Below are 21,120 nucleotides of genomic sequence, written 5' to 3'. Positions count from 1 at the left end.
GATAGTTAGGTTGTAAGTAAAATTACAAAAGTATTAAGTTTAACTTATTAAGTGCTTATAAAAGTACATAGTTTATTAACACTTAAGTATATTAATCAATGTAAATTCTGTTCTAATAAATATTAAATAGGCATTCTTTGTATAGCTAAAGTCATTTAAAATAATAGATGAATAAAAGTAAAACCTTTCTTTAGTGTGACTAAAACTAAAACCAAAATATTATCAAATGTCACTAAAACTAAAACTGCGGCCCGCGAAGACTTTGGAAACTTCAAATTTGGCCCGCGAATACCAACTGCCTGCCGACCCCTGGCTTATATAATAGATATGTACATAAAATTTAAACTTTAGCGAAATCCAAAAAAAAGTTTTATAATCACATTATTCTTATAAATAAAATTTTTGTTTTAACAAGAAGAGTGCTTGGGTTTGTCCTGGTTCTTAACTGCGTACACGCTACAGAAGTAATCGTCTCCCATGTACTTTATCGGGTTCATTCTGTTCATGTACATGAAGTATCTGACCTTTGAACCCCACAATATGTTCTTTCCACCCCCGTAACTGTTCCTATCTCCCAATTTGTTCTGTAGTGGTTATACAAATATGTGTAAAGTAATTGAAATTTTATTTCTATTGATAGAACTGTGGTAATTCTTAAATCATAAAAAAGTGTATATATACTTTTCAACATTTGTTATTTTGTCATTTTATATTTTCTATAAGATAATCTGCCAACTCGTTCTGTGGTCAGTTTAATATTGAACAAAAAAATATATAAAAAGCTATATTTTTGTTATATAAAATATAAAATAAAAAAACAAACCCATGCATCGGCAAGTTTAGCAAAGACAGATTCGGCATCCTCCGCAGAAACCCCCTTTCTCAAAACTACTGCGTGTGCGGGGACTCTCCCTAAATTACAACTCTCCCATTCAAGCGGTGACGACCTGAAATATTTTAGTTATTTAGAAGTTAAAAAAAGTCTAAAAAAATTGTTTCATAGAGCTTGAGAATATTTGAAGTGTTAAATGGCAAAAGTTATTCTTAATTAACCACATAATATTTATTACCACAATCATTTCTGTAAAGTTAATAACGTTGTGAGTGTTTATTACATTTATTACTAAAGGTTTACCACAGTTTTAATTCGTGTAAACCTCAGAATGATCTAAATTTTTTTACAAGAATGAAACTTACACATTTGAAAATATAATAAAACTTAATAAGTTTTTTTCTACCTTCTGGGAGCGTCCGGACAGAGTAGTTCGAATTTGTCGGCTTCTTCAGCGGAAATTATCGTTTGTTTGATGAATGCCACGTCACCAACTCCGTCTTTCATGCACCTGTGTGACGTCATAATAATTTTGAAAGTTTGTTGATTTGGGGCAGATATTAATTTAAATTTTTGATAAAGTTTGAATAAATCATTCCATCACCTTTTTCATTTTTGGGTAGAATATAATTTAACCTGTTTGTTATCTAAAGGTTTTTAAAAGAGAAATTTACTATTTATTATAAAAAAAGTGTTTAAAAGTGTTTTCTGGGTTGGCGAGAAGATGAACTAAATTTGAATAAGAATTAATCATTCTATAACCTTTTTTATTTTTGAATAATATAATTCAACCCATTTGTTATATAAAGGTTAAGTATACAAAAAAATTAAACTTTTATTAAAAAAAAGCAAGTTCTAGTTGTTTAAGATAGTTACTACTTAAACTGACTGGAAGGCGCCATGGTACCCGTAATACTTTTCGTTGCTGTTCCGTGCACACTTGTTCACACCGAATTGGTCACCCTTGCACAGTTCACACCATTTTTCGTCTGCACCACCGGGTATCATGTAAGCGTACTTGTCCATGCTCGCCCCTGGTGCGCAACTTGCCGCTATTCCACCTGTTTCAATATAGGGATTTTTTAATTTGTATTTAAGCTGTGGTGTGCTGTTGTATAAAACTTATGGTTCATGCTATGAAAGTTCCTTAATTTAACTTTTACTTATTCAACTTTTCTTTACTAAGCGTATCAGCACATAATCTATCCTTTTTTAACAACAGTAATAATTTGTTTGGTGATAAGTTCTGTTGTCGTGAAATTATTTTATGTGAATTTAGGTAGCTTTTATTCACAACTTGATTTAAAATTATAGTACGAAAGTCTAATTTATACACATAAAAAATCAAAACATTAAAATAGTTGTTTTTGGTAAGTCTTATTGATCATTGCTGCGATTGTTTTATAAATTAAAAATTTAAACATACTTGGATTTCCGTTATGACGTAACAGCCATCCCATTGGAACATTCCACCCGGATGATTTTCCGACCCCGGTGTGACAGGTCTTGTACCCGGATATTTGTTTCATGCTCAGTCCAGGGAATGCCCCTTTTTTAACAACAGCAACCGCGTAGTAAGATGCGTCTGCGAAACAAATTAAAAAGTTTTTTTTTTAATCGAACTTTCTGTAAAATTCCGAGAAGCATTTTTGAATAATTTTAGTTATATAGTTATTTGAATCAATTAACAAATTTAGTTTAGTGTATAGTCTTTCATGTATAATAACTTAGTTCATTAAAGAAAAGTGCGTAGACATTAGCGAATTATAATGTATTTACGATAAATATGTCAATGATCGTTTTCAATCGTTGGTAGAGTTGTCATCGATTATCTAACAGGTATCAAAAATTAGTAAGTGAACAAGTATTTGCTTTAGCCATATAAAACATTCTGTGTCATTAAGCTTTACATCGGCAGGTGCAATACGAACATGATAAACCTTAACATTTTTATCAGTTTATGTAAATAAAACCCTGTAATGAAGACAATCTGTACATTAACAATTTTTTTTTTTATGATTTTTGTTAGCTTTACATTTTTATCGGTTTGTACCACCAAATCTAAGTTTTGTTTGCTTGGATAAAATGTTTACTTTTGTTTTTTAACTATACTCAGCTTACTTCCTTAACGTTCAATAGCCTTAAATAAATTTGCTTTTGTTTAAAAAACTTTTCAGTTATGTAAATTTAGTTTTTAAAAGCAAGTTGTTGTCGATTTTATAACTTTGGCAATTTAAGTATAAGATACATAATAATTACTTAGCAATTTTACTCAAAATGGTTTAACATTAATAGATCTCTGTATATTTTACAATATTAAAAAAAAACACATATATAAAATTTAACTTTTTTATTTCTATATTGAATAAAACAAAAATTTCAATTTACCTTCATACCCAACATTTTCAGCTGCAACTACAGATATTTCATTTCTGAAATCGTAAATATCTCCACCATCTAAATCTATTATATCGGCTTGACCCACCTATGATAAAACATTGATTTTATTTCAAATAAATACTTAAGGGAAGTTAGCGATAAAAACGAACTTAATAGTAATTAACTTGTTGTGTGTTTTAAGGCTTTTATTTCATAAATTTAGTATGACTGTTTTCTATTTTTATTATTTATTTTATTTTTAATTCTTTGTTAAATTTTATATTAATTTACTTAACTAAACCATGTATTCTTAAAAAGCAACATTACTGATATAAATATTTTAAATTAAACCTCTTATTTTGGTCAATGAAAACTGTTTGGTACTTTTCAAGAAAAAAATTCTGCAGTAGTTTTAATGATTATTACTTTCTACTATTTTAGCTTGAAAGATAATTTAAAAAATTTAAACAACTTTTTAGTTTTTTTGATTTGTTCACACCCACTTTAATTTTCTGCATGCACGAATGCACACCATCGGCCAGTGTGCACTCGAAATCGAACACCCTGCTACCGTCATCGTTCCTTCTACTGTTGAATGACGTGCACTTCCTGTACTCCGCCTGTGACGTGCAACACCAAGTGTACGCGTCACAATAAGAAGCTGTGACGTCATATTTAATACGGTTAATTTTTTTGTTAAAAACTTTTATTTAAAGACAATTTACAAGTTATAGAAGTTTAAGGTATTGTTTGCAAAAAGTAATCTAAGTTTTCACATACTACACTTATAAATAATACTTTTTACATAAGTATTTTCTAAAGTAGTATTAATATAACTGTAGACATTTATTTTTTTAAACTAGTTGCTGAAAATAATTCAAATAAATTACCAACCTGCTAAAAGCATCAGACATACTGCTGCTAAGCTTTTCATTTTGAAGAATGTCAGGTTGTTACTTCAGTGAATTTGTTGAATGATTGTAGAAATCTGTATCTTCAATTCTTTTATACCCTTGCGAAACTGCTGCATTTTGAACAAATAAACCTGCAAGGTATGCAGCAAAAATCTATCGAATTGCAGCAAATTAGTTGCTTTATGACGTATTTACACTGCTGATTGGGGTGATAGTTGCGCAAATAATCACCCTATTTGCGGTCAGCTTTTAGTTTCCCTGAAAGCAGTTTCGGTAAAATTATGTTCCCTTTTTTCGAAAGTCAAAATTGCGTATGTAAACAAAACATTATGTAAACAATAATTGTTTTACTTTTAATTAAAACTTGTTCGTGTTTTTTTTTTTAACTACTATAAATTAATTGAATTTTTAAAAACATACTCAATAAGCTTTTAATATTTAGATACACAAAGAATTAAAATAAACTTAAGTTATTTAAAAGCAGTTTCTGTCATTGTAAATGGGTTAAACAAGTTTGCTGAAAACGTGCTTGTTACAGTAAATAATATTAGGTTTTTTAATACTTTGTAGTATTTCAAAACTTAGTAGTACAAGTTATTGTAATTAAGTCTTAATACTAAAATCAAACAAAAAGAATTATAAACTAATGTTAGCATTGAAAAAAATACTATCAATTTTAGTTTATCTTAAACTTTAAAATAAATGTTCAGAAGTGTCAATAACATTTTTCTGTACGCTTCAACTAATATTTTGATACTGTGTTAGTAAGTTCGTTCGAAAATACTTGTTTAAAAATGCGTAATTTTTGTTAATGAATACAGTTTGAACGTTTAAGTAATACTTAAAAATCCCAAACACTCATAACAGTTTTAATATTGTTAAAGATATTATTTAACTTAGGTAATTAAGTTTGATTAAGTAAAAAAATTATTTTAAAATATTAGAACTAATATGTGTGTTTCTGTAGTTCGAATTTTCTAAAGTGAATCGCGATTTTAATTTCTCAACTGCATAGTTTTGTTTTGTCAGAGTTTTAAGTTAGAACCGAGTGCAATGATTCAAACAAACTAAAGAAAAACGTTTCTGCATAAAGTCTAATTAGTCTAGAGTTACATTTTTATAATTTCAGTTTTTTATTCTTTAAAGGTGTTACACTAGATTGTTATCTAAAAGAAAATATTTAAAAACTAAATGTAAGGAAAACAGTATACTTTTAAGTTGTAGAAGTAGTTTTATTACTTTTTTCATTTTTTTTTACATACCAAAGATTCAAAACAAAACTATCTGTCCACCTCACATTATAAACAACTAATCTGTTATAAAGTTTCACTCCATTTGTCTAGTATGGGTATGGTTCATCGAAGACACTTTTGCACGAAGGCTCAAATATGCACGAAAAGTCATTTTTCACGAAGTGTTATTTTTGCGCGAAAATGAATAAAATTAACTAAAAAATAGAAAAAATTAAATAAAAAACTACCGACCAAGGGTAAGAGTTAGGGATAAGAGTGATAGAAAAAATAATAATAAATTCATACCTTGCAAATGTGTCTTCGTGCAAAATTGACGCCCTGAAAACGTATCTTTGTGCAAAATTATCCCTTCGTGCATTTTTTACACCTACCCAGCTAATATATCGTGTTGCAAACACTAAACTGTTACTTTTAGATTTTAATAAAACTGTTTGAGTTGCTATACTCTACAAATAAAGTTTAACAAAACTTTTATCACTGTTTCCATGTGGTTACTGTTATTTATAAAAGTTGAAATATTTTACATTTTCATGTATAAATAAAACTATGAGGTCTCTTACAAAGTCTTTTGATGTTTATTTGGTAAAACCTATACAAAAACATTACACTTAACAGTGTTTGTATACTGTTAAGAAGTAACAAGTTGTTCTTTTAACACTTTTATTGCAGTAGTGAACTACCGCATAAAAGTATTATAAAAACAAAATTTTGTTCAAAGAAAATGTAAAATTCTAGCACGTTGTGAAGCTGTTTTTTATCATTTCACTAAGACTACGTTGCTGATAAAGAGTACTTGTGAATGTTTAAAAAGTCTAAAAAAAATTTCTTTACTTAAATTTCATATACTTTTGGTTTTAAACGATAAAAAGTTTTAAGTACTTGCTCAAAATTTAAAAAGTACGTTTTCAAAAAGGTTGTTTAAGCTTTGCAGCGGAAACTTTAATTGACAGAAACTGCTTTTGAGGAATCTTTATATGTTTGTGTAAGCAATATCCTTTTAAGTTTGACGAACTTTTTTTTAACTGTTAAGTAAAGAATATTTCAATTTTTTTTTAAGTATGAATAAAATTTAGTTGAAGTCAAGTGAGTACTGTTAAAAAAGTATTTTACTATTACGTAACTTTAATTATGTAAAATGGACACTTGATTCCACCTAAATTGCTGGGAAACTAAAAACAAAAGTTGACCGCAAATAGGGTGATTAGTTGCGCAACTATTACCCCAATCAGCGGTGAAAAATACGTCATAAAGCAACTGACTTGCTGCAACGTGATTGCTTATCGCTGCATTCCTTGCAGATTTGTTTGTTCAGATTGCAGCAGTTTCGTTTGGGTATAAAAGAACTGAAAGTAAGAATTTCTACAATCATTCACTAAAACTTTACTGAAGTAACAACTGAAAATTATTCAAAATGAAAAGCTTAGCAGTGATATGTCTGATGCTTTTTGCAGGTGAGTTATTTATAAAACTATCATATTTTTTTTTATTTTAAAAAACTCTAACAATTAATAGAACAATAGAAGAAAAATACATAAAACTCTTATATTAGGTATACCAAATACGAAAAAGTAGACATAAATTTAGTTTGGAGAGTTTGAACATTTAAATCTTAAAGAAGGTCTTAATTTAAAAATAGTATCAGAATCAAAACTAAAAAAACATATGTTGACCAACTAATTTAAACTATGACGTCACAGCTTCTTATTGTGACGCGTACACTTGGTGTTGCACGTCACAGGCGGAGTACAGGAAGTGCACGTCATTCAACAGTAGAAGGAACGATGACGGTAGCAGGGTGTTCGATTTCGAGTGCACACTGGCCGATGGTGTGCATTCGTGCATGCAGAAAATTAAAGTGGGTGTGAATAATAATGCATAAAAACTAAGAGATTGTAGAAATTTTTTTTAACAAACTGAGCTTACTCTTTGCATTGATGAACTTTAAAATTTAATTTTAAATTACTAGTGTCAATAATTAATATTTTCTAATTGATTAAGACTTGGAGGCGGAAAATTAAAGTGGGTGTTAATAAAATGTATAAACATTTAAAAGGTTTAATTTGAAAGATTGTTATTTTTTGATATAACAAAGATATTTTTTGTTGCATTGAAAAATTAAAATAGATGCAGTGTAAAAAAATATCAAAAATTTAGTAAAGAAAAATAGAGTATACAAAAATTAAACAGTTACATAAAATAAAATTGAAAAGTAGCTAATTGTTTGCATATATGAAATTCAGGTGATTAATATAATAACATTTTTGTTAAGAAGTCTTTTTTTTATGTACGGATGAGTTAAAAGGGGTTAAGTACAAAATTAGACAATTTTTAAAATACAATACTTAAAAAACCAAATATTTAAAGCAATAAAGTTAAAAAACACAAGCACAAGTTCACTAAAAAACTAAACAACTCATATTAATAAATTAAAAATATTAGCTTCTTTTAAGTTACCAATCTTACAGACATACTTATTTAGAATAAAATTAATGTTTTATCATAGGTGGGTCAAGCCGATATAATAGATTTAGATGGTGGAGATATTTACCATTTCAGAAATGAAATATCTGTAGTTGCAGCTGAAAATGTTGGATATGAAGGTAAATGACACTGTTTTGCACAATAAATTAATAAAAAAGTTGTAAAAAACAATCATTAATTAGTTCTGTTTGTAACACAATTAAACTTTAAAACTAAAACTTTAACTGACCGATCTACTAACATTCAAATATATTTAAGTGAAATTGCCAAGTAATCAATATGTAGTTTACTTATTTTTTTAAGATTGTAGACATGGCATTAAACAACTTTTATTGATACCATTTTGAAAGATTTTATAATGAAATTAGGTTTTTAATTAAGCTATTTTAGGTTATTAAAAAAAGCTGAGTTACGTAATTATATTTTAAATATTCATTTGTTTTAAGCAAACAAAGTGATAAATTCAAAATCTAATATCACAAATCGATATGAAACTAAGGCAAACAAAAATCATGCAAAGTAACTATTTGTTGGTTTGCAGATTATTACCTTTAAGGGGTTTTATTAAATTAGTTGATAAATAGAATAAAATGTTTCACGCACGTTTTGCTTATGTCAATTTACTGTTTATTTAAATTGAATACCTTATTAAGCAGACGACTAAACCAAATATTTGTTTAGTTTAAATATCGTAATACCTGTTAGATAATCAATAACAAATCAATAAACGACCAAATAGATCAATGAATATTTATTTATTTGTTTATTCATTAATTTATTTACATGGAATTCAGTAAGGTTTTAAATTTTATATTCTTAAGCAAAACTTGTTAATTCTTTAAAATTGTCTAAATAAAATATTCGTCTTTACCAGATTCTAATAAAAAAGTTTTAGAAAGCATAACTTTTTTACAGAAATTTTAAATTTACAAATAAATGATATTTATAAAGAAAATATAAAACATAACAAAAATATCTTCTACACACTAAATGCAATACTTTTTACAGACGCATCATACTACGCGGTTGCTGTTGTTAAGAAAGGGGCATTCCCTGGACTGAGCATGAAGCAAATATCAGGTTACAAAACCTGTCACACTGGGGTGGGAAAATCATCCGGGTGGAACGTTCCAATGGGATGGCTGTTACGTCATAACGGAAATCCAAGTACGTTTTAATAGATACATGAAAAAAGTAAAATAATAATTAAAAAAATAGTTGAAAAACCCTGAAAGCGATTGTTTTTAAATACTTAAATTTATATCTATTACTTTAAAATCAAAAGCTAGTATTGTATACCTTATTTTTAACAAAAAATATTTTACAATAGCATTTTAAACTGACTAAAAATTATATGTTTACTAATGAATGCATTTGCTTGGAAACCATTAGCTTGGTAAAGTCAAGTTCACTTTAATTAAACTACGAAACTTATATATAACAACACACCATAGTTTTTCACCAAACTTTTAAAATCCCCTACATTGAAACAGGTGGAGTAGCGGCAAGTTGCGCACCAGGGGCGAGCATGGACAAGTACGCTTACATGATACCTGGCGGTGCAGACGAAAAATGGTGTGAACTGTGCAAGGGTGACCAATCCGGTGTGAACAAGTGTGCACGGAACAGCAACGAAAAGTATTACGGGTACCATGGCGCTTTCCAGTCAGTTTAACTAAGAATTAAATAATTTTTTTTAGTATAATGTTTTTTTAAAATAACAGAAATGTCAGCTTTTTTTAGCATCCTAATTATTTGGTGATGAACGGTCTAAGATTTTAAGACTGGTACAGTTTTATTGTAATGTTAGTGAAGAAACTAACATATATAAAGCATCTGCACGTCAACTCGATATAAAAATTTTAATTATCAATTATTACGTCACACAGGTGCATGAAGGACGGAGTTGGTGACGTGGCGTTCATCAAACAAACGATAATTTCCGCTGAAGAAGCCGATAAATTCGAACTACTCTGTCCGGACGCTCCCAGAAGGTAAAATCAAAGTTTAAATTATTTTTTTTCAAGTTATAAAGTTTTTAAACTTTAGCGTCACAAGTAAAGTTCAATTTTAAAGTAAATAAATAATGTTTTACTCGTATGTATATGTTTATATATATATCTAAATGTAAAAATTTATATTTGGTACAAACACTTATTCATTTAAACATTTTTAACTTCGCTAAAATCAACACTGTAATAATATTTATGTAATCACTAATGAACTGAAATGTTTCAGGTCGTCACCGCTTGAATGGGAGAATTGTAATTTAGGGAGAGTCCCCGCACACGCAGTAGTTATGAGAAAGGGGGTTTCTGCGGAGGATGCCGAATCTGTCTTTGCTAAACTTGCCGATGCATGGGTTTGTTAACAACTTAATAGTTTTAATTTCTTGTATGAAAATACTTACTAAATGTTTAAACTTAATGACTGCAGTTAATTTTTAACGTCCTGCTAAAATGACAAAAAATGTTTTTTATAATGAATTTAAATTTACAAAAATATCAAAGCAAATAAGCTACTTTTTATTTTAAAGTCAACATAAAGTCTTACACATAAAAAAGCATTAAGTTCACTTTAACATTTAGTATCCTTTTTTTTAATTTGCTGCTTTATAAACGTGCTAAGTGTTTTTTTTTCGGTTATAGGTAAAAAACATAATTTTTACTTTTTAACCACAGAACAAGCTGGGAGATAGGAACAGTTACGGGGGCGGAAAGAACATATTGTGGGGTTCAAAGGTCAGATATTTCATGTACATGAACAGAATGAACCCTATAAAGTACATGGGAGACGATTACTTCTGTAGCGTGTACGCAGTTAAGAACCAGGATAAACCCAAGCACTCTTCTTGTTAAAACAAAAAAATTTATTTATAACAATCACGTGATTCTTGGTAATCATTTATATTATTCTTTTTGTGGATTTCGTCAAAATTTACACTAAGTAGAAATCCACGATTTCTTATGTGAAATACTAATACTTATAATTTGTTTTACCATACCTATCATATTTGTTGTATTAAGTGTTTATTTTATTCGATTCTTTTAGTTGTTTAGAAACTATTTATTTTAAATTTTGCTAAATAATTGGCAAAGATAAACCCAAGCCACTTTCTTTTTGAAGTAAGAATAGTAATGCTATACTTGTACACTTTTTGCATCTTTTTAATAATTTGCATTTTTTATTATGTTATCGTAATATGTTATACGTTAAATTATTTTCAATAAACGGTTATGGAAATATTTTTTATGTACCTATAAAGCACAAACGTGTTAAAATATTAGTTATTTTAATAATCGGAGTAAATGCTACAAAATTGTAAACTCTTTACTACCGATCAAAAAACAAAATTAATAATAACAAAACAAGTTTAAATGCCACTGTGAAAGTCTGTACTTAGAAAGAAAGTATCGATGATTTCTATTACAAAAAGGTCAAAGTTTTCTAAACTAGTAATAATAAGGTTGATAAATAATGGATCTAACTGTCCAAAAAAAAGTGCATTCGCAACTTTTAAACATCTTTTAAACAATTTCTGATATTACAAAAGTTACGATGACAAATAATTATTTAAATTAAAATGATAAAACCTGTAAACCTGTGAAAATCTCACAGAAGTTATCTTATTGTGTACACACTCTTGATATATGACAGAAAATAAGTTTAAAGTAGGAATTTGGAAATATGAAAATGAATTTTAGTTAACATTAATTTTGTTTTATCTACATACAAAGACAACTGAGTCATACTAATCGATTTTCAAAGCGTATAGTTAAGTTTCTTCTTGTGTAAGAATTATTTTATAAATAAATCACTGATCACAAATATTAAAATGCCAGAGATCCACTGTTTTAAAATACACATTTCTAATTAAATAATTTGATGTTTAGCGGCGTCGACAAATCTGTTTTTAAAATTGATTATTTTTTGTGTTTTTTTGTTGTTGATTCTTAGTTTTGAACAAGTTTTTATTTGTTTCTGAATCGACCTTAACCTTGATGTTTTTATTGATTTGATGAACGACAAAGAAAGCGCTTGAAACAAGGTCAAAGGACATGTTGTAAGAAATACTTTTTGGTTATCGATTCATATACCTTTGATTCAGTCAAATGAAGGCTTCATTACGTTAATGAGTGTTTGAAACCTTGGCAGAAAGTTTTAAAAACTTAAAATACATTCTTAATGACTTATCATGTTTATGGAAAATACTAAGTTGCTTTGTATTCAAACATTTTATTTTATCACTAAATACACTAAACTTTTCATTTTCTTATACGTTTTTAGCAAGTTCAATACATTCATTAAACATTTTTTTTTTGGAGAAAAAAGTTTAAAAAGTATAAAAAGAATAAAAAGAGTAAAGTTTTATAACAAACTACTGAAAAGCAGACATACAATTTCTATTTGAACCTAAATATTTTTAACAAATTTTAGAGCTCTGTCAATAACAACACTTTTTGTTTTGAAAGTAAACAAATCACATTGTTTAAAAATCTAAATGTAAACTTGTTATATAACAAGCTGATAGAAAAGCATTATTAAAAATTAAATCTTTGATATAAAACACAAAACCAATTATATTTTTTTTACGATTAATCGTGTAACAGCTTTTTTATTTATTTGACATTTTGTTGCTCCAAATAGTTCTAATTAGAAACGGTGCTTTTAAAAAAAGTCAAAGCATTAAAAAATTAGTTTCTTTATTCTAAATCTTCGGAACCTAATAATTAAATTTAACAAAATAAACGAATTTATTTTATGTTTAACGCGACGTTTTCTATTCTTTGTGATATAAACTAAATTTCAGCGTTCGTATGGGATTAAAAAATTTAAATATTTTTACAGGCTCGAACCTTTGTCTAATATGTTAGCCTTTTTTTTTAATTTTTTGTTCTTAGAAAATATCGCAACCATTTAGTTTAACAGATAAAATGTTAAAATTACTTTAAAGTATTTAAATTAATAATATGTTAATCACTGCATTAAATATATAGTTTTAATAAAGTAAAACAAAAAATTTTTTACAGAGTTTTATATTAGTTTATAAGCTTAGAACTAAACTATAAACTAAGTGCCAACTTGAGTTTTATAGTATCAAAGTAAATTAAAGTAAAATAAGCTCAGTATAACTGCTCAAAAAAAACAAATGTTTAGTTAAAAGTAAAAATTATAAGTGAACACTTATAAAACTAAAAAGTTAAATCGTTTTTATTTACAAAGTTTCTAAATTTATAAATAAGAGTTTTATAATACCTTTGTTTTAAGCAGTAGTATCGTTTATGAATTTATTTTTTTTTAATGATATATTATATCTATTCAGAACATTTTTTTTACATGATAACGGTCATCAAAAAGTTCAAGATAAGCAAAAGTTAAATAGTAAAAGCAATTTGTTGTTAAAACAAATTTAAACTGTTGAAATGTAAACTTGCAAAATAAAATTAATGACTTACAAGTTTTACTAGGTCAAAATTAATTAAAACTTGGCAAACATTACAAATGTATTTTAATCTCAGTCTTAAGAGTTAAAGCATAAATGCAGTCGGGTTATTCAAAGTTGTTGACAAAAAAATTCATCTTAAAACAATTTAAATGAAAAAATTACAATTTAATATAACACTTTAAATTACTTAATAAGTTTTAAGTTACTATAAAACTTGATAAACTGTTAAGTTGCTCAAAATAAATAACAGTCAGTGAAACATGTTAATTTTACAAACATTAATTAAAAAGGATACAGTTTGTATTAAGAAAAACTTATAACATACAGATTTATAAAAGCCTAAGTAGTATTGCTAAAAAAAATGTACAAAAAAATTTGTAACATGTACGTTTGTTTACACATAAATAGGTATAAAAAGATGATTGATTACGAAAAATAGGACAAAGTATGTTTTGTGTTAAAATCATGTTACATAACTTGTACTAAAGTTTTTTTTGATAAATTTTACTAGTCAAATTATTGTTAAAATAAGAAATAGTGCTTTAATAATTTTGCTTAACGTTTTTACAAACCATAAACTTTGAAATTAGATTTTATTAACAGTGATTTTTTTGTTAAGTTTTATAAAAACTATTTGTAGTTTGTAACTAACTAATTGTTCTAAACAAAAACTAGTTTTAGTACGAAGTGTGCAAATCATGCAATTAAAAAATTAAGTAAACTTAAAGAATAGCATTTAAAGTCACTAAAACAATAAAAATTAGTACACTGTAATTATCTAAAAGGTTTAGCCAAGTATATATAATATAAGGTCACATATAAGAAAAAAGCTACTAATATTTTTTAGATAAATAAAATTAAAAATTAAAAATCAAATAACTTAATATAAAGCTTTAAAAACCAATTAAGTCACAAGCGATTAAAAATGCTTTTAAACAAAATAAAAACTAAAAAAAAATGTACCTTTTTTCGCACTATCAAAAATCCCTTTTAACTAACCTTACCCAAAAGTTCAACCAGCAATTTTAATAATCTATTATTTTTCAAACGAATAAAAGTTTGCTAAAAACAAACAACGTGATTAACATTTGTAAAAAAACAAATTGTACCTAACTGTCACAACAAAAACTTTTATAAAAAATCCCCTCATTTGAACTCTCCCAACAGTTCAACCTTCTGGACCCTCTTGGTCCAGTTGAACCTCCGCAGATTGATCTTGGACCAGTGACCGCCCCTTGAAGATTGCAGCGAATAGAACTTGTGGCCCCACAGAACGTCCTGTGAAATAATGGTATAGTTTACAGAGTACTTGATTGTTCGATAAAAGATTTCTAATACTGTTGTACTTGAATAATTTATTACAAAATTTTTTTTTCTATCAAGTACTACCGCAACATTAGTTACTTTGTATATTTTTATGAATTCGTTACAAATACAGCAATCGTATTTAATGTATACGTTTCAAATATGTACCTAGAATGTGTTATATTTTTGTGTTCACTATATTTTAGTGTTAATAATAAATTCAAGTATAAACCTGGCACGTGTATGACGTCATGGAGTGTGTGACGTTTCCGGTCCCCTCCACAACGCCCTCTATCGACACCACCACCTCGAAGTTCTTCGTGTCCACGCTCAGGTCCTATGTGGTAAAACGACTAGTTTAATTACTGTTTTTTAATACGTTTAGTATAATTGAAAAAAGTTTCAATAATATTACACAGTTGTGGTTATATCTTGTTTTTTGTTTACTAATTGTAAGTTTGAAAAGTCATAAATAAATTAGATTTAATGTTGTTGCAAAGTTGTATGATATGTAAAAAAATAAATAGTCTTTATTCTTATAATATACATTATTATTTTTTATAGGCTTAAATTAGTAGCTAGTTTAACTTATATGTTTTATAAAAATGTTATGTTTTTTTTTTGTAATAATATTCATCAATTTATAAACTATACTTAATCTATTTATACTACTACCTTTATAGCAATTTAAATGTAAAAAAAAAACACAGTAGTTTATTTAAAATCACATGCAAACAATGACAAATTTTTTCTGTTAAAGTTTATGATAAAAGCTTATGATGAATATTCAAAAACCAAAACTTCGTCGACGAATACTTTATTTGCTTAATTTGCGAGTTTAATTATCTTTAAAAAAAAAGCTTTACAAAATAAAGTTAACTTTTTTGTATAACATGAGCCTATTTAAAATCTAATTTAAAACAATACACAAAAATAATGTTTTATCACAAACTTTTAAAGGCGAATCCTCATCAATGATGTGGGTGAATATCTCCGGAGCCTCCAGGAAGATCTTGTTCGTGTTCAGTTCCAACTCGGTCTGCTGCAGAGGTATCTTCTCCCCCTCCATGGTCACGTGCTCGTTGATGAGAAAAGCCCTCACCTGCGTGAATAAGGTGATATACAAAAAATACTTATTTTAATCATTTAAAAACGGATTTTAGATAGAAAACAAAACAATTATCAAGTTTATTTAGAGCTAAATTTAGAAAGTAGATTGTGTTTGTGATTTCAAATTACAAAAATAGACTCTTTTTATTTGTATAAAACTCGATTATTGAAATGTTTTTTAAATAAAAAACAAAAAAATTGTTGTAAAATTTTTTGAAATTTTATACTTTTGAAAAAACAAATAGCGTTTTGCTAACTTGACATTTTTATGTTTAATAAAAGTGTGCAAACTTGAAAATCTTTAACTAAAAAAGGACTTCATAAATTACGTGTAGTTTTTCATCTGACTGATAGAAGAATAATAGAACATTTTGAATTTATTTTAATTTTAAAGATCAGTAGAAGTACATTTTATAAACAAAAATATTAACCTGAGCTTCCACAAGAGGGGATTTTTGCAGGTTCGCGCACCTGAACTGGAACCGCATCTCCCCATCGAGACCGCAATTGACCACCGCCCTCCTACTCAACTTGATGGTTCGCGCCCTTTTCTTGCCCCGCGCCATTTTCGCCAACAACGCCCCGACAAAGTACGCGTTGAGAAAGTGCGCGAACATGACCTGTGCCGGAATTTGAGTTAGTGTTAGCGGTTGTAAATGCTACGATTTCTTATACTTAGACAAGAGTCTTTCAAAAAAAGTATTTAAAAAAAGTATAATCTTCAAAAACAGCTAGATTCTATAAAACTTTACCAATAACGACTTTTGTTTAAAAAGAGTATCAAAAACAAAAATAAACACTTATAACTTATTCTGACCTGCAAGATAACGGTTGCTATGGTCAAGGGACATTCCCTGGTTGTCGACCTGGACCCGTAACCAATGGTAACTTGGGTTTCCAGGGCGAACAGGTAGCTAGATTTGAACAACTCACTGACCGAAGAGCCTGTTGATATAATAAAAAAATGAATTCAAGTTTAACCTTTATTAAATGTGGTTAAATCATAGAAAGATAGCTCAGAAAATTCCACTCTTATAGTTATAAAAAACTAAATAAACTTGCATCTATGTAAACTGCAATAGATAACGTAAACAAGTACAAAGGGTGTTTAAACCTTGTCATTTTAGTCTATGTTTAATATCAAGCCTTAAACACTTTTAAAAACATTGTTATAGTACAGCTTGAAATATTAAAACCTACAGTTAAGTCATTTCAAACTTCAAGCAAAACTAAACTATTTTGTTCAACTATTTCAGGGGTCGGCAGGCAGTTGGTGGTCGCGGGCCAAATTTCAAGTTTACGAAGTCTTCGCGGGCCGCAGTTTTAGTTTTAGTGACATTTGAATAATCTTTTGGTTTTAGTTTTAGTCACACGAGAGGAAAGTTTTACTTTTATTCACTTTATCATTTTAAATGACATTTAGCTATACATATAATGATTATTTAAATTAATATATATAAGAATAAAATTTACATTGACTTATATACTTAAGTGTTAATAAACTATGTACTTTCATAAGCACTTAATAAGTTAAACTTAATACTTTTGTAACTTTACTTACAACCTAATTCTCTATAAAAAACAAACTTGAAAGACAATTTATGGGCTACTTTTATATATTTGTTATATTATTAACCCCTTTTTTTATATTTCTAAGAACATTTTCTTCAAAAAAAAGTTATTGCGTGTTAAATAGTTTACATTAATTAAAAATTTAGTAATTAGTAAAAATAATAAAATTAGTACCTGTTTGTATTCCAGAAAGCTAGAACAATTTCTTTAACATAATTAATTCTTGAATACTTAAATAGATATCTTATTAGTAACTAGTCTTTAACATAGTTGCCACTTAAAAATCAAAAGTGTCTGAGTTGTATCAAACCAGCCTAAGTTTATTAAGATTTGAAAAAGCTAATAAATCGTTTTTAATTAAACTTAAATACCTAGTAAAAATATCATCATCATTAAAAAATACAAAACGTGTAATAAAACAAGAAAAACTACAATTAGTCAACTACACTACAGTCATAAAAACTATTTTGGGAATTAAAAGATTTCTTTAAAGTTTTTGAAATAAAAGTTTCACAGAAACCTGAGTTTTCAAACTTTTAAAATAGCCTGTTTGTGAGCAAATCACATAAAACAAAGTTCACAGCATAAAGAAATAACGAAAGTTAATAACAGTTAATAAATTACATGCCAAAAAAAATATAAGCTAGCTGAAATTGACAATTAAGTTTCTTAAACAATTTTAACAAAAGTATAAAACTTTATTGATTCATTAGCGAAATTGAAAATCTTATTTTTTATTAAGCATTATAGCAATTCTTTATCTGCAATAAGAATATTACATTTAAAAATATTAATTGTAAATTATAAGACGAGCTGCAAAAATAAAAAAACGTTAGTTAGGAGTTATTCCAACAAAGCACATGATTATCTTCAGTAACTACAGAATTATCAAAAAAAAAATGTTAAGGCAAGTTATAAAGTAGCAAAATTTATTATTTCAAATTATATACCGTTTATAATTGAAAACTTTTTTAAAGAATTTATGTTGGCAGTAATGAAAAACTTTTGTTTATTTCTTTAATGACAACAAAAATTCATATTGAGGAAATGCATTAAGGTTATAAAGTCACATAAATCAAATTAGGACTTTAATCAATATGTTAACATGATATCATTGATAGAAAAACTAATGCTCATCTGAGAATATTTATTAGAGATGCTTTTACTAACTTTGACATTTTAGTAGAATTTCTTGGTTTAGTTCCAACACGAAGCACAACGATCGGTGAAATTTTACAAGTAAAGATGCAATGCACCAATACAAAGTTTTAAGATGTCCAGTTCCTTCTTTTATTTTTAGTATAAAGTTTAATTTAACTTTAAAAAGTGTCTTAAAAAATATATCAATATTAAAAAAGACTGTTAGGCTACTTTAATATATTTTTTAATAAAGAAATGTTTATTTGCTAAATTTTTGTGTCAAATCGAAATTTCATTACCTTATATGTAAAAACTGTTTGAAATTCCAGGTTTTTTCTAAAATTCTCAAATCCAAGTTTTTTTCTAGAAATTTTTAGAATAAATTTTTAAGTTCAAAGCTTTTCCGGGATTCAAGTTTTTGGCAACACTGATTGTTAACACTTAAATGTACACAATAATATAAATAATATATTGAATTATATCAGCTGCAAGACTTAAAGTTTAACATATATCTTAACTCAAACTAGCTGTGGACTGAGCAAAATTTACATCAAAAGTTTAATTTGCAACTCTTTCAAGCAAAAAAGCCAGCCTGGGTCAACAAAATCATTTCTGATATTTTTGTATACCAAAAACAATTTTAGCCAAAAACTTATAAAATGACTTAGTTGGCCTGAGATTTGAAGTCTTCAAATAGTGATAGTCTGAGTGTGTGTCAATGTTTAATTGTTTTTTTGCTTGAATTTGAACTATTTTGATTAACTATGTACAAACTTTATAAATTTACCATCCTTAAGTCTAGTTTATATTAATTAGGTAGCTCCAAAAAACAGCAAATGTGTGTATTGATATGCAAGGCATAAAAGTTAACTTAGTTTGACAAAAACAATGTTTGAAAAATAAAAATGTATACCTAACAAAGACTATATTATATTATGTGTTATATATTGTTTTAAATGTGTCTGTACAAATTTAAATATTACATGTAGAAACAACAATGTTAGAAAATTATGCATACACTAAACTTAAACTAACTAGAGTATTAAATAAAAAGTGCTTTAAAATATGAGCATCCTTTTTAAGTTGGTGTCCATATAAATTAATTTAAGTGCAAAGAAAACTTCTAAAAAATTAAAATGTGTCAAAACAAAAATTAATTAAACCTTATTTTTTATTACTATATTATTTTTAATGTTTTTACACTCAAATATAACATTTACAAATAAAAAATCTATAAAAGAAACTTAGGTATAAAAAACAGTTAAAAAAAAATATCTAAGCTATAAAGAAATGACAATTTAGTTACTGTGCATTACTTTTGTACAAAATGGAAAACATTTGCATTTAGTTTATTTAATAAATAGGTATTATATAACTAATTTATTAAAGTCAAGCACTCTTTACACTCTTTTTTCAGATAATTACTTGCTGTTGTAAAAAAGAAGTTATTGTGAAACTCAGAAAAATATTCTGTTGAAAAGCTAATCTGTCTTTTTCACATTTTAAACTAAAGCAGTAATTTCTTTTAAATATTTTTAAATGTTATACAGAGACTTAAAACCAAACTAATCAAATTAAATCAAAATACCGAAAAAAATTTAACTTGAAATATATTTTTGCTCAGCGGGCCACATTTACATGCTCGCGGGCCACAAAATTTTCTTTCGCGGGCCGCATTCCATTCAAAAAAACAACGTGCTCGCGGGCCGCAGATTTACCCTTCGCGGGCCGCAATTGGCCCGCGGGCCGCAGTTTGCCGACCCCTGAACTATTTTAACTAATAGTCTTTTTAAATCATACCAAAGGTTTTAAAAATATTTTCATAACTTTGGTTAACTACCACTCATTGTTAACCTATTCAAGCGCTAAACTAGTGTATTAAAAAATAAAAAATCAAACATACACCAACCTTCAGTGACGGTGCTGATGCACTCGCCTCCCTCGTGCACGGTCACTAGCACCAAGTACACCAAACCGAAGAACACCCACGACACGACGAACAGAGAGGAGAAAAGCAGCAGATGCCATCCCCACCTGAGTTCCACCACCGTGGTGAACGTGTCGCCGCTGAACAGTTTGCGCTTCAGTGACGTCACAATGCCGTCGTCTGAACGGCCCACGTTCACCTGGCCGCACTTCCGCACGAGGCGCACTTCTCTATGGTTGTTATGGCAACCGTGGTCGCTAAGGCTCCCGTCGTCGCTGGATGAAGAGAAGTCGGACCTGTTGACAGAGTCGTCCCTGCGGTTGGCGAACCCCGAGTCGTCGGACTTTCTCCTCAATGTTGATTGGTTGTTGAGGTCGGTTGCCATGATAACCACGCTGCTGATTGGTGATTGGTTGCTAGGTGACAAGCGGATGAGCTCGATGCTATCTGACGTCATAGCTTCCTCGATATCCGACATTTTGCAACGTTAAGGATGTGTTTTATATTTAATATTTTTATTTCTGTCTGAAGTTTAACAAAATTTTTTGAATGTACTCGTATAGGTTTTAATCTAATATGTATTTCTTTTATTCTTTAGAGTTAAAAGTCTTGATTAGTTTATAGGTAAAAGCTGCTGGCTGGTTAGATTTAGTTTTGGTTAATTGATAACTGTTTTAATAACTCACTCACACTGACAACTAACTCACTCATACTGACAACAAGTATTGATTTGTAGCTCAACTAATTAAACATGAAAATGA

The 21,120-nt window shown here is 28.0% G+C and overlaps 3 protein-coding genes across 3 annotated transcripts; 1 reads left to right on the top strand and 2 right to left on the bottom strand.

Moving 5' to 3' along the window:
- Window positions 1–358: 358 nt before the first annotated feature.
- LOC145829771 (serotransferrin-1-like) lies at window positions 359–4,181 on the bottom strand. The gene is made up of 8 exons (XM_082937641.1): window positions 4,106–4,181; window positions 3,715–3,872; window positions 3,221–3,317; window positions 2,259–2,417; window positions 1,722–1,893; window positions 1,239–1,343; window positions 824–947; window positions 359–584 (listed from the first exon to the last, which is right to left on the bottom strand). Exons 1-8 carry the CDS (start codon window positions 4,143–4,145, stop codon window positions 408–410), a joined length of 1,032 nt encoding a protein of 343 aa, XP_082793767.1. The 5' UTR covers window positions 4,146–4,181; the 3' UTR covers window positions 359–407.
- A 2,569-nt stretch (window positions 4,182–6,750) lies between these two features.
- Window positions 6,751–11,097, top strand: LOC145829446 (serotransferrin-1-like). Its single transcript, XM_082937232.1, has 8 exons — window positions 6,751–6,829; window positions 7,076–7,233; window positions 7,882–7,978; window positions 8,868–9,026; window positions 9,353–9,524; window positions 9,749–9,853; window positions 10,098–10,221; window positions 10,541–11,097. The coding sequence occupies exons 1-8, from the start codon at window positions 6,790–6,792 to the stop codon at window positions 10,715–10,717; spliced, it is 1,032 nt and encodes a 343-aa protein (XP_082793358.1). The 5' UTR covers window positions 6,751–6,789; the 3' UTR covers window positions 10,718–11,097.
- Window positions 11,098–14,126: 3,029 nt separating this feature from the next.
- On the bottom strand, window positions 14,127–20,853 carry LOC145829659 (inward rectifier potassium channel 2-like). The gene is made up of 6 exons (XM_082937512.1): window positions 20,342–20,853; window positions 16,538–16,665; window positions 16,152–16,340; window positions 15,563–15,712; window positions 14,843–14,947; window positions 14,127–14,583 (listed from the first exon to the last, which is right to left on the bottom strand). The coding sequence occupies exons 1-6, from the start codon at window positions 20,835–20,837 to the stop codon at window positions 14,452–14,454; spliced, it is 1,200 nt and encodes a 399-aa protein (XP_082793638.1). The 5' UTR covers window positions 20,838–20,853; the 3' UTR covers window positions 14,127–14,451.
- Between the last annotated feature and the right edge of the window lie 267 nt (window positions 20,854–21,120).

The sequence above is a fragment of the Thalia democratica genome, chromosome 2 (genome assembly GCF_965202585.1).
Source record: "Thalia democratica chromosome 2, ktThaDemo2.hap1.1, whole genome shotgun sequence".
NCBI lineage: Eukaryota > Metazoa > Chordata > Thaliacea > Salpida > Salpidae > Thalia > Thalia democratica.
This window is presented reverse-complemented; position numbering and strand designations above follow the sequence as displayed.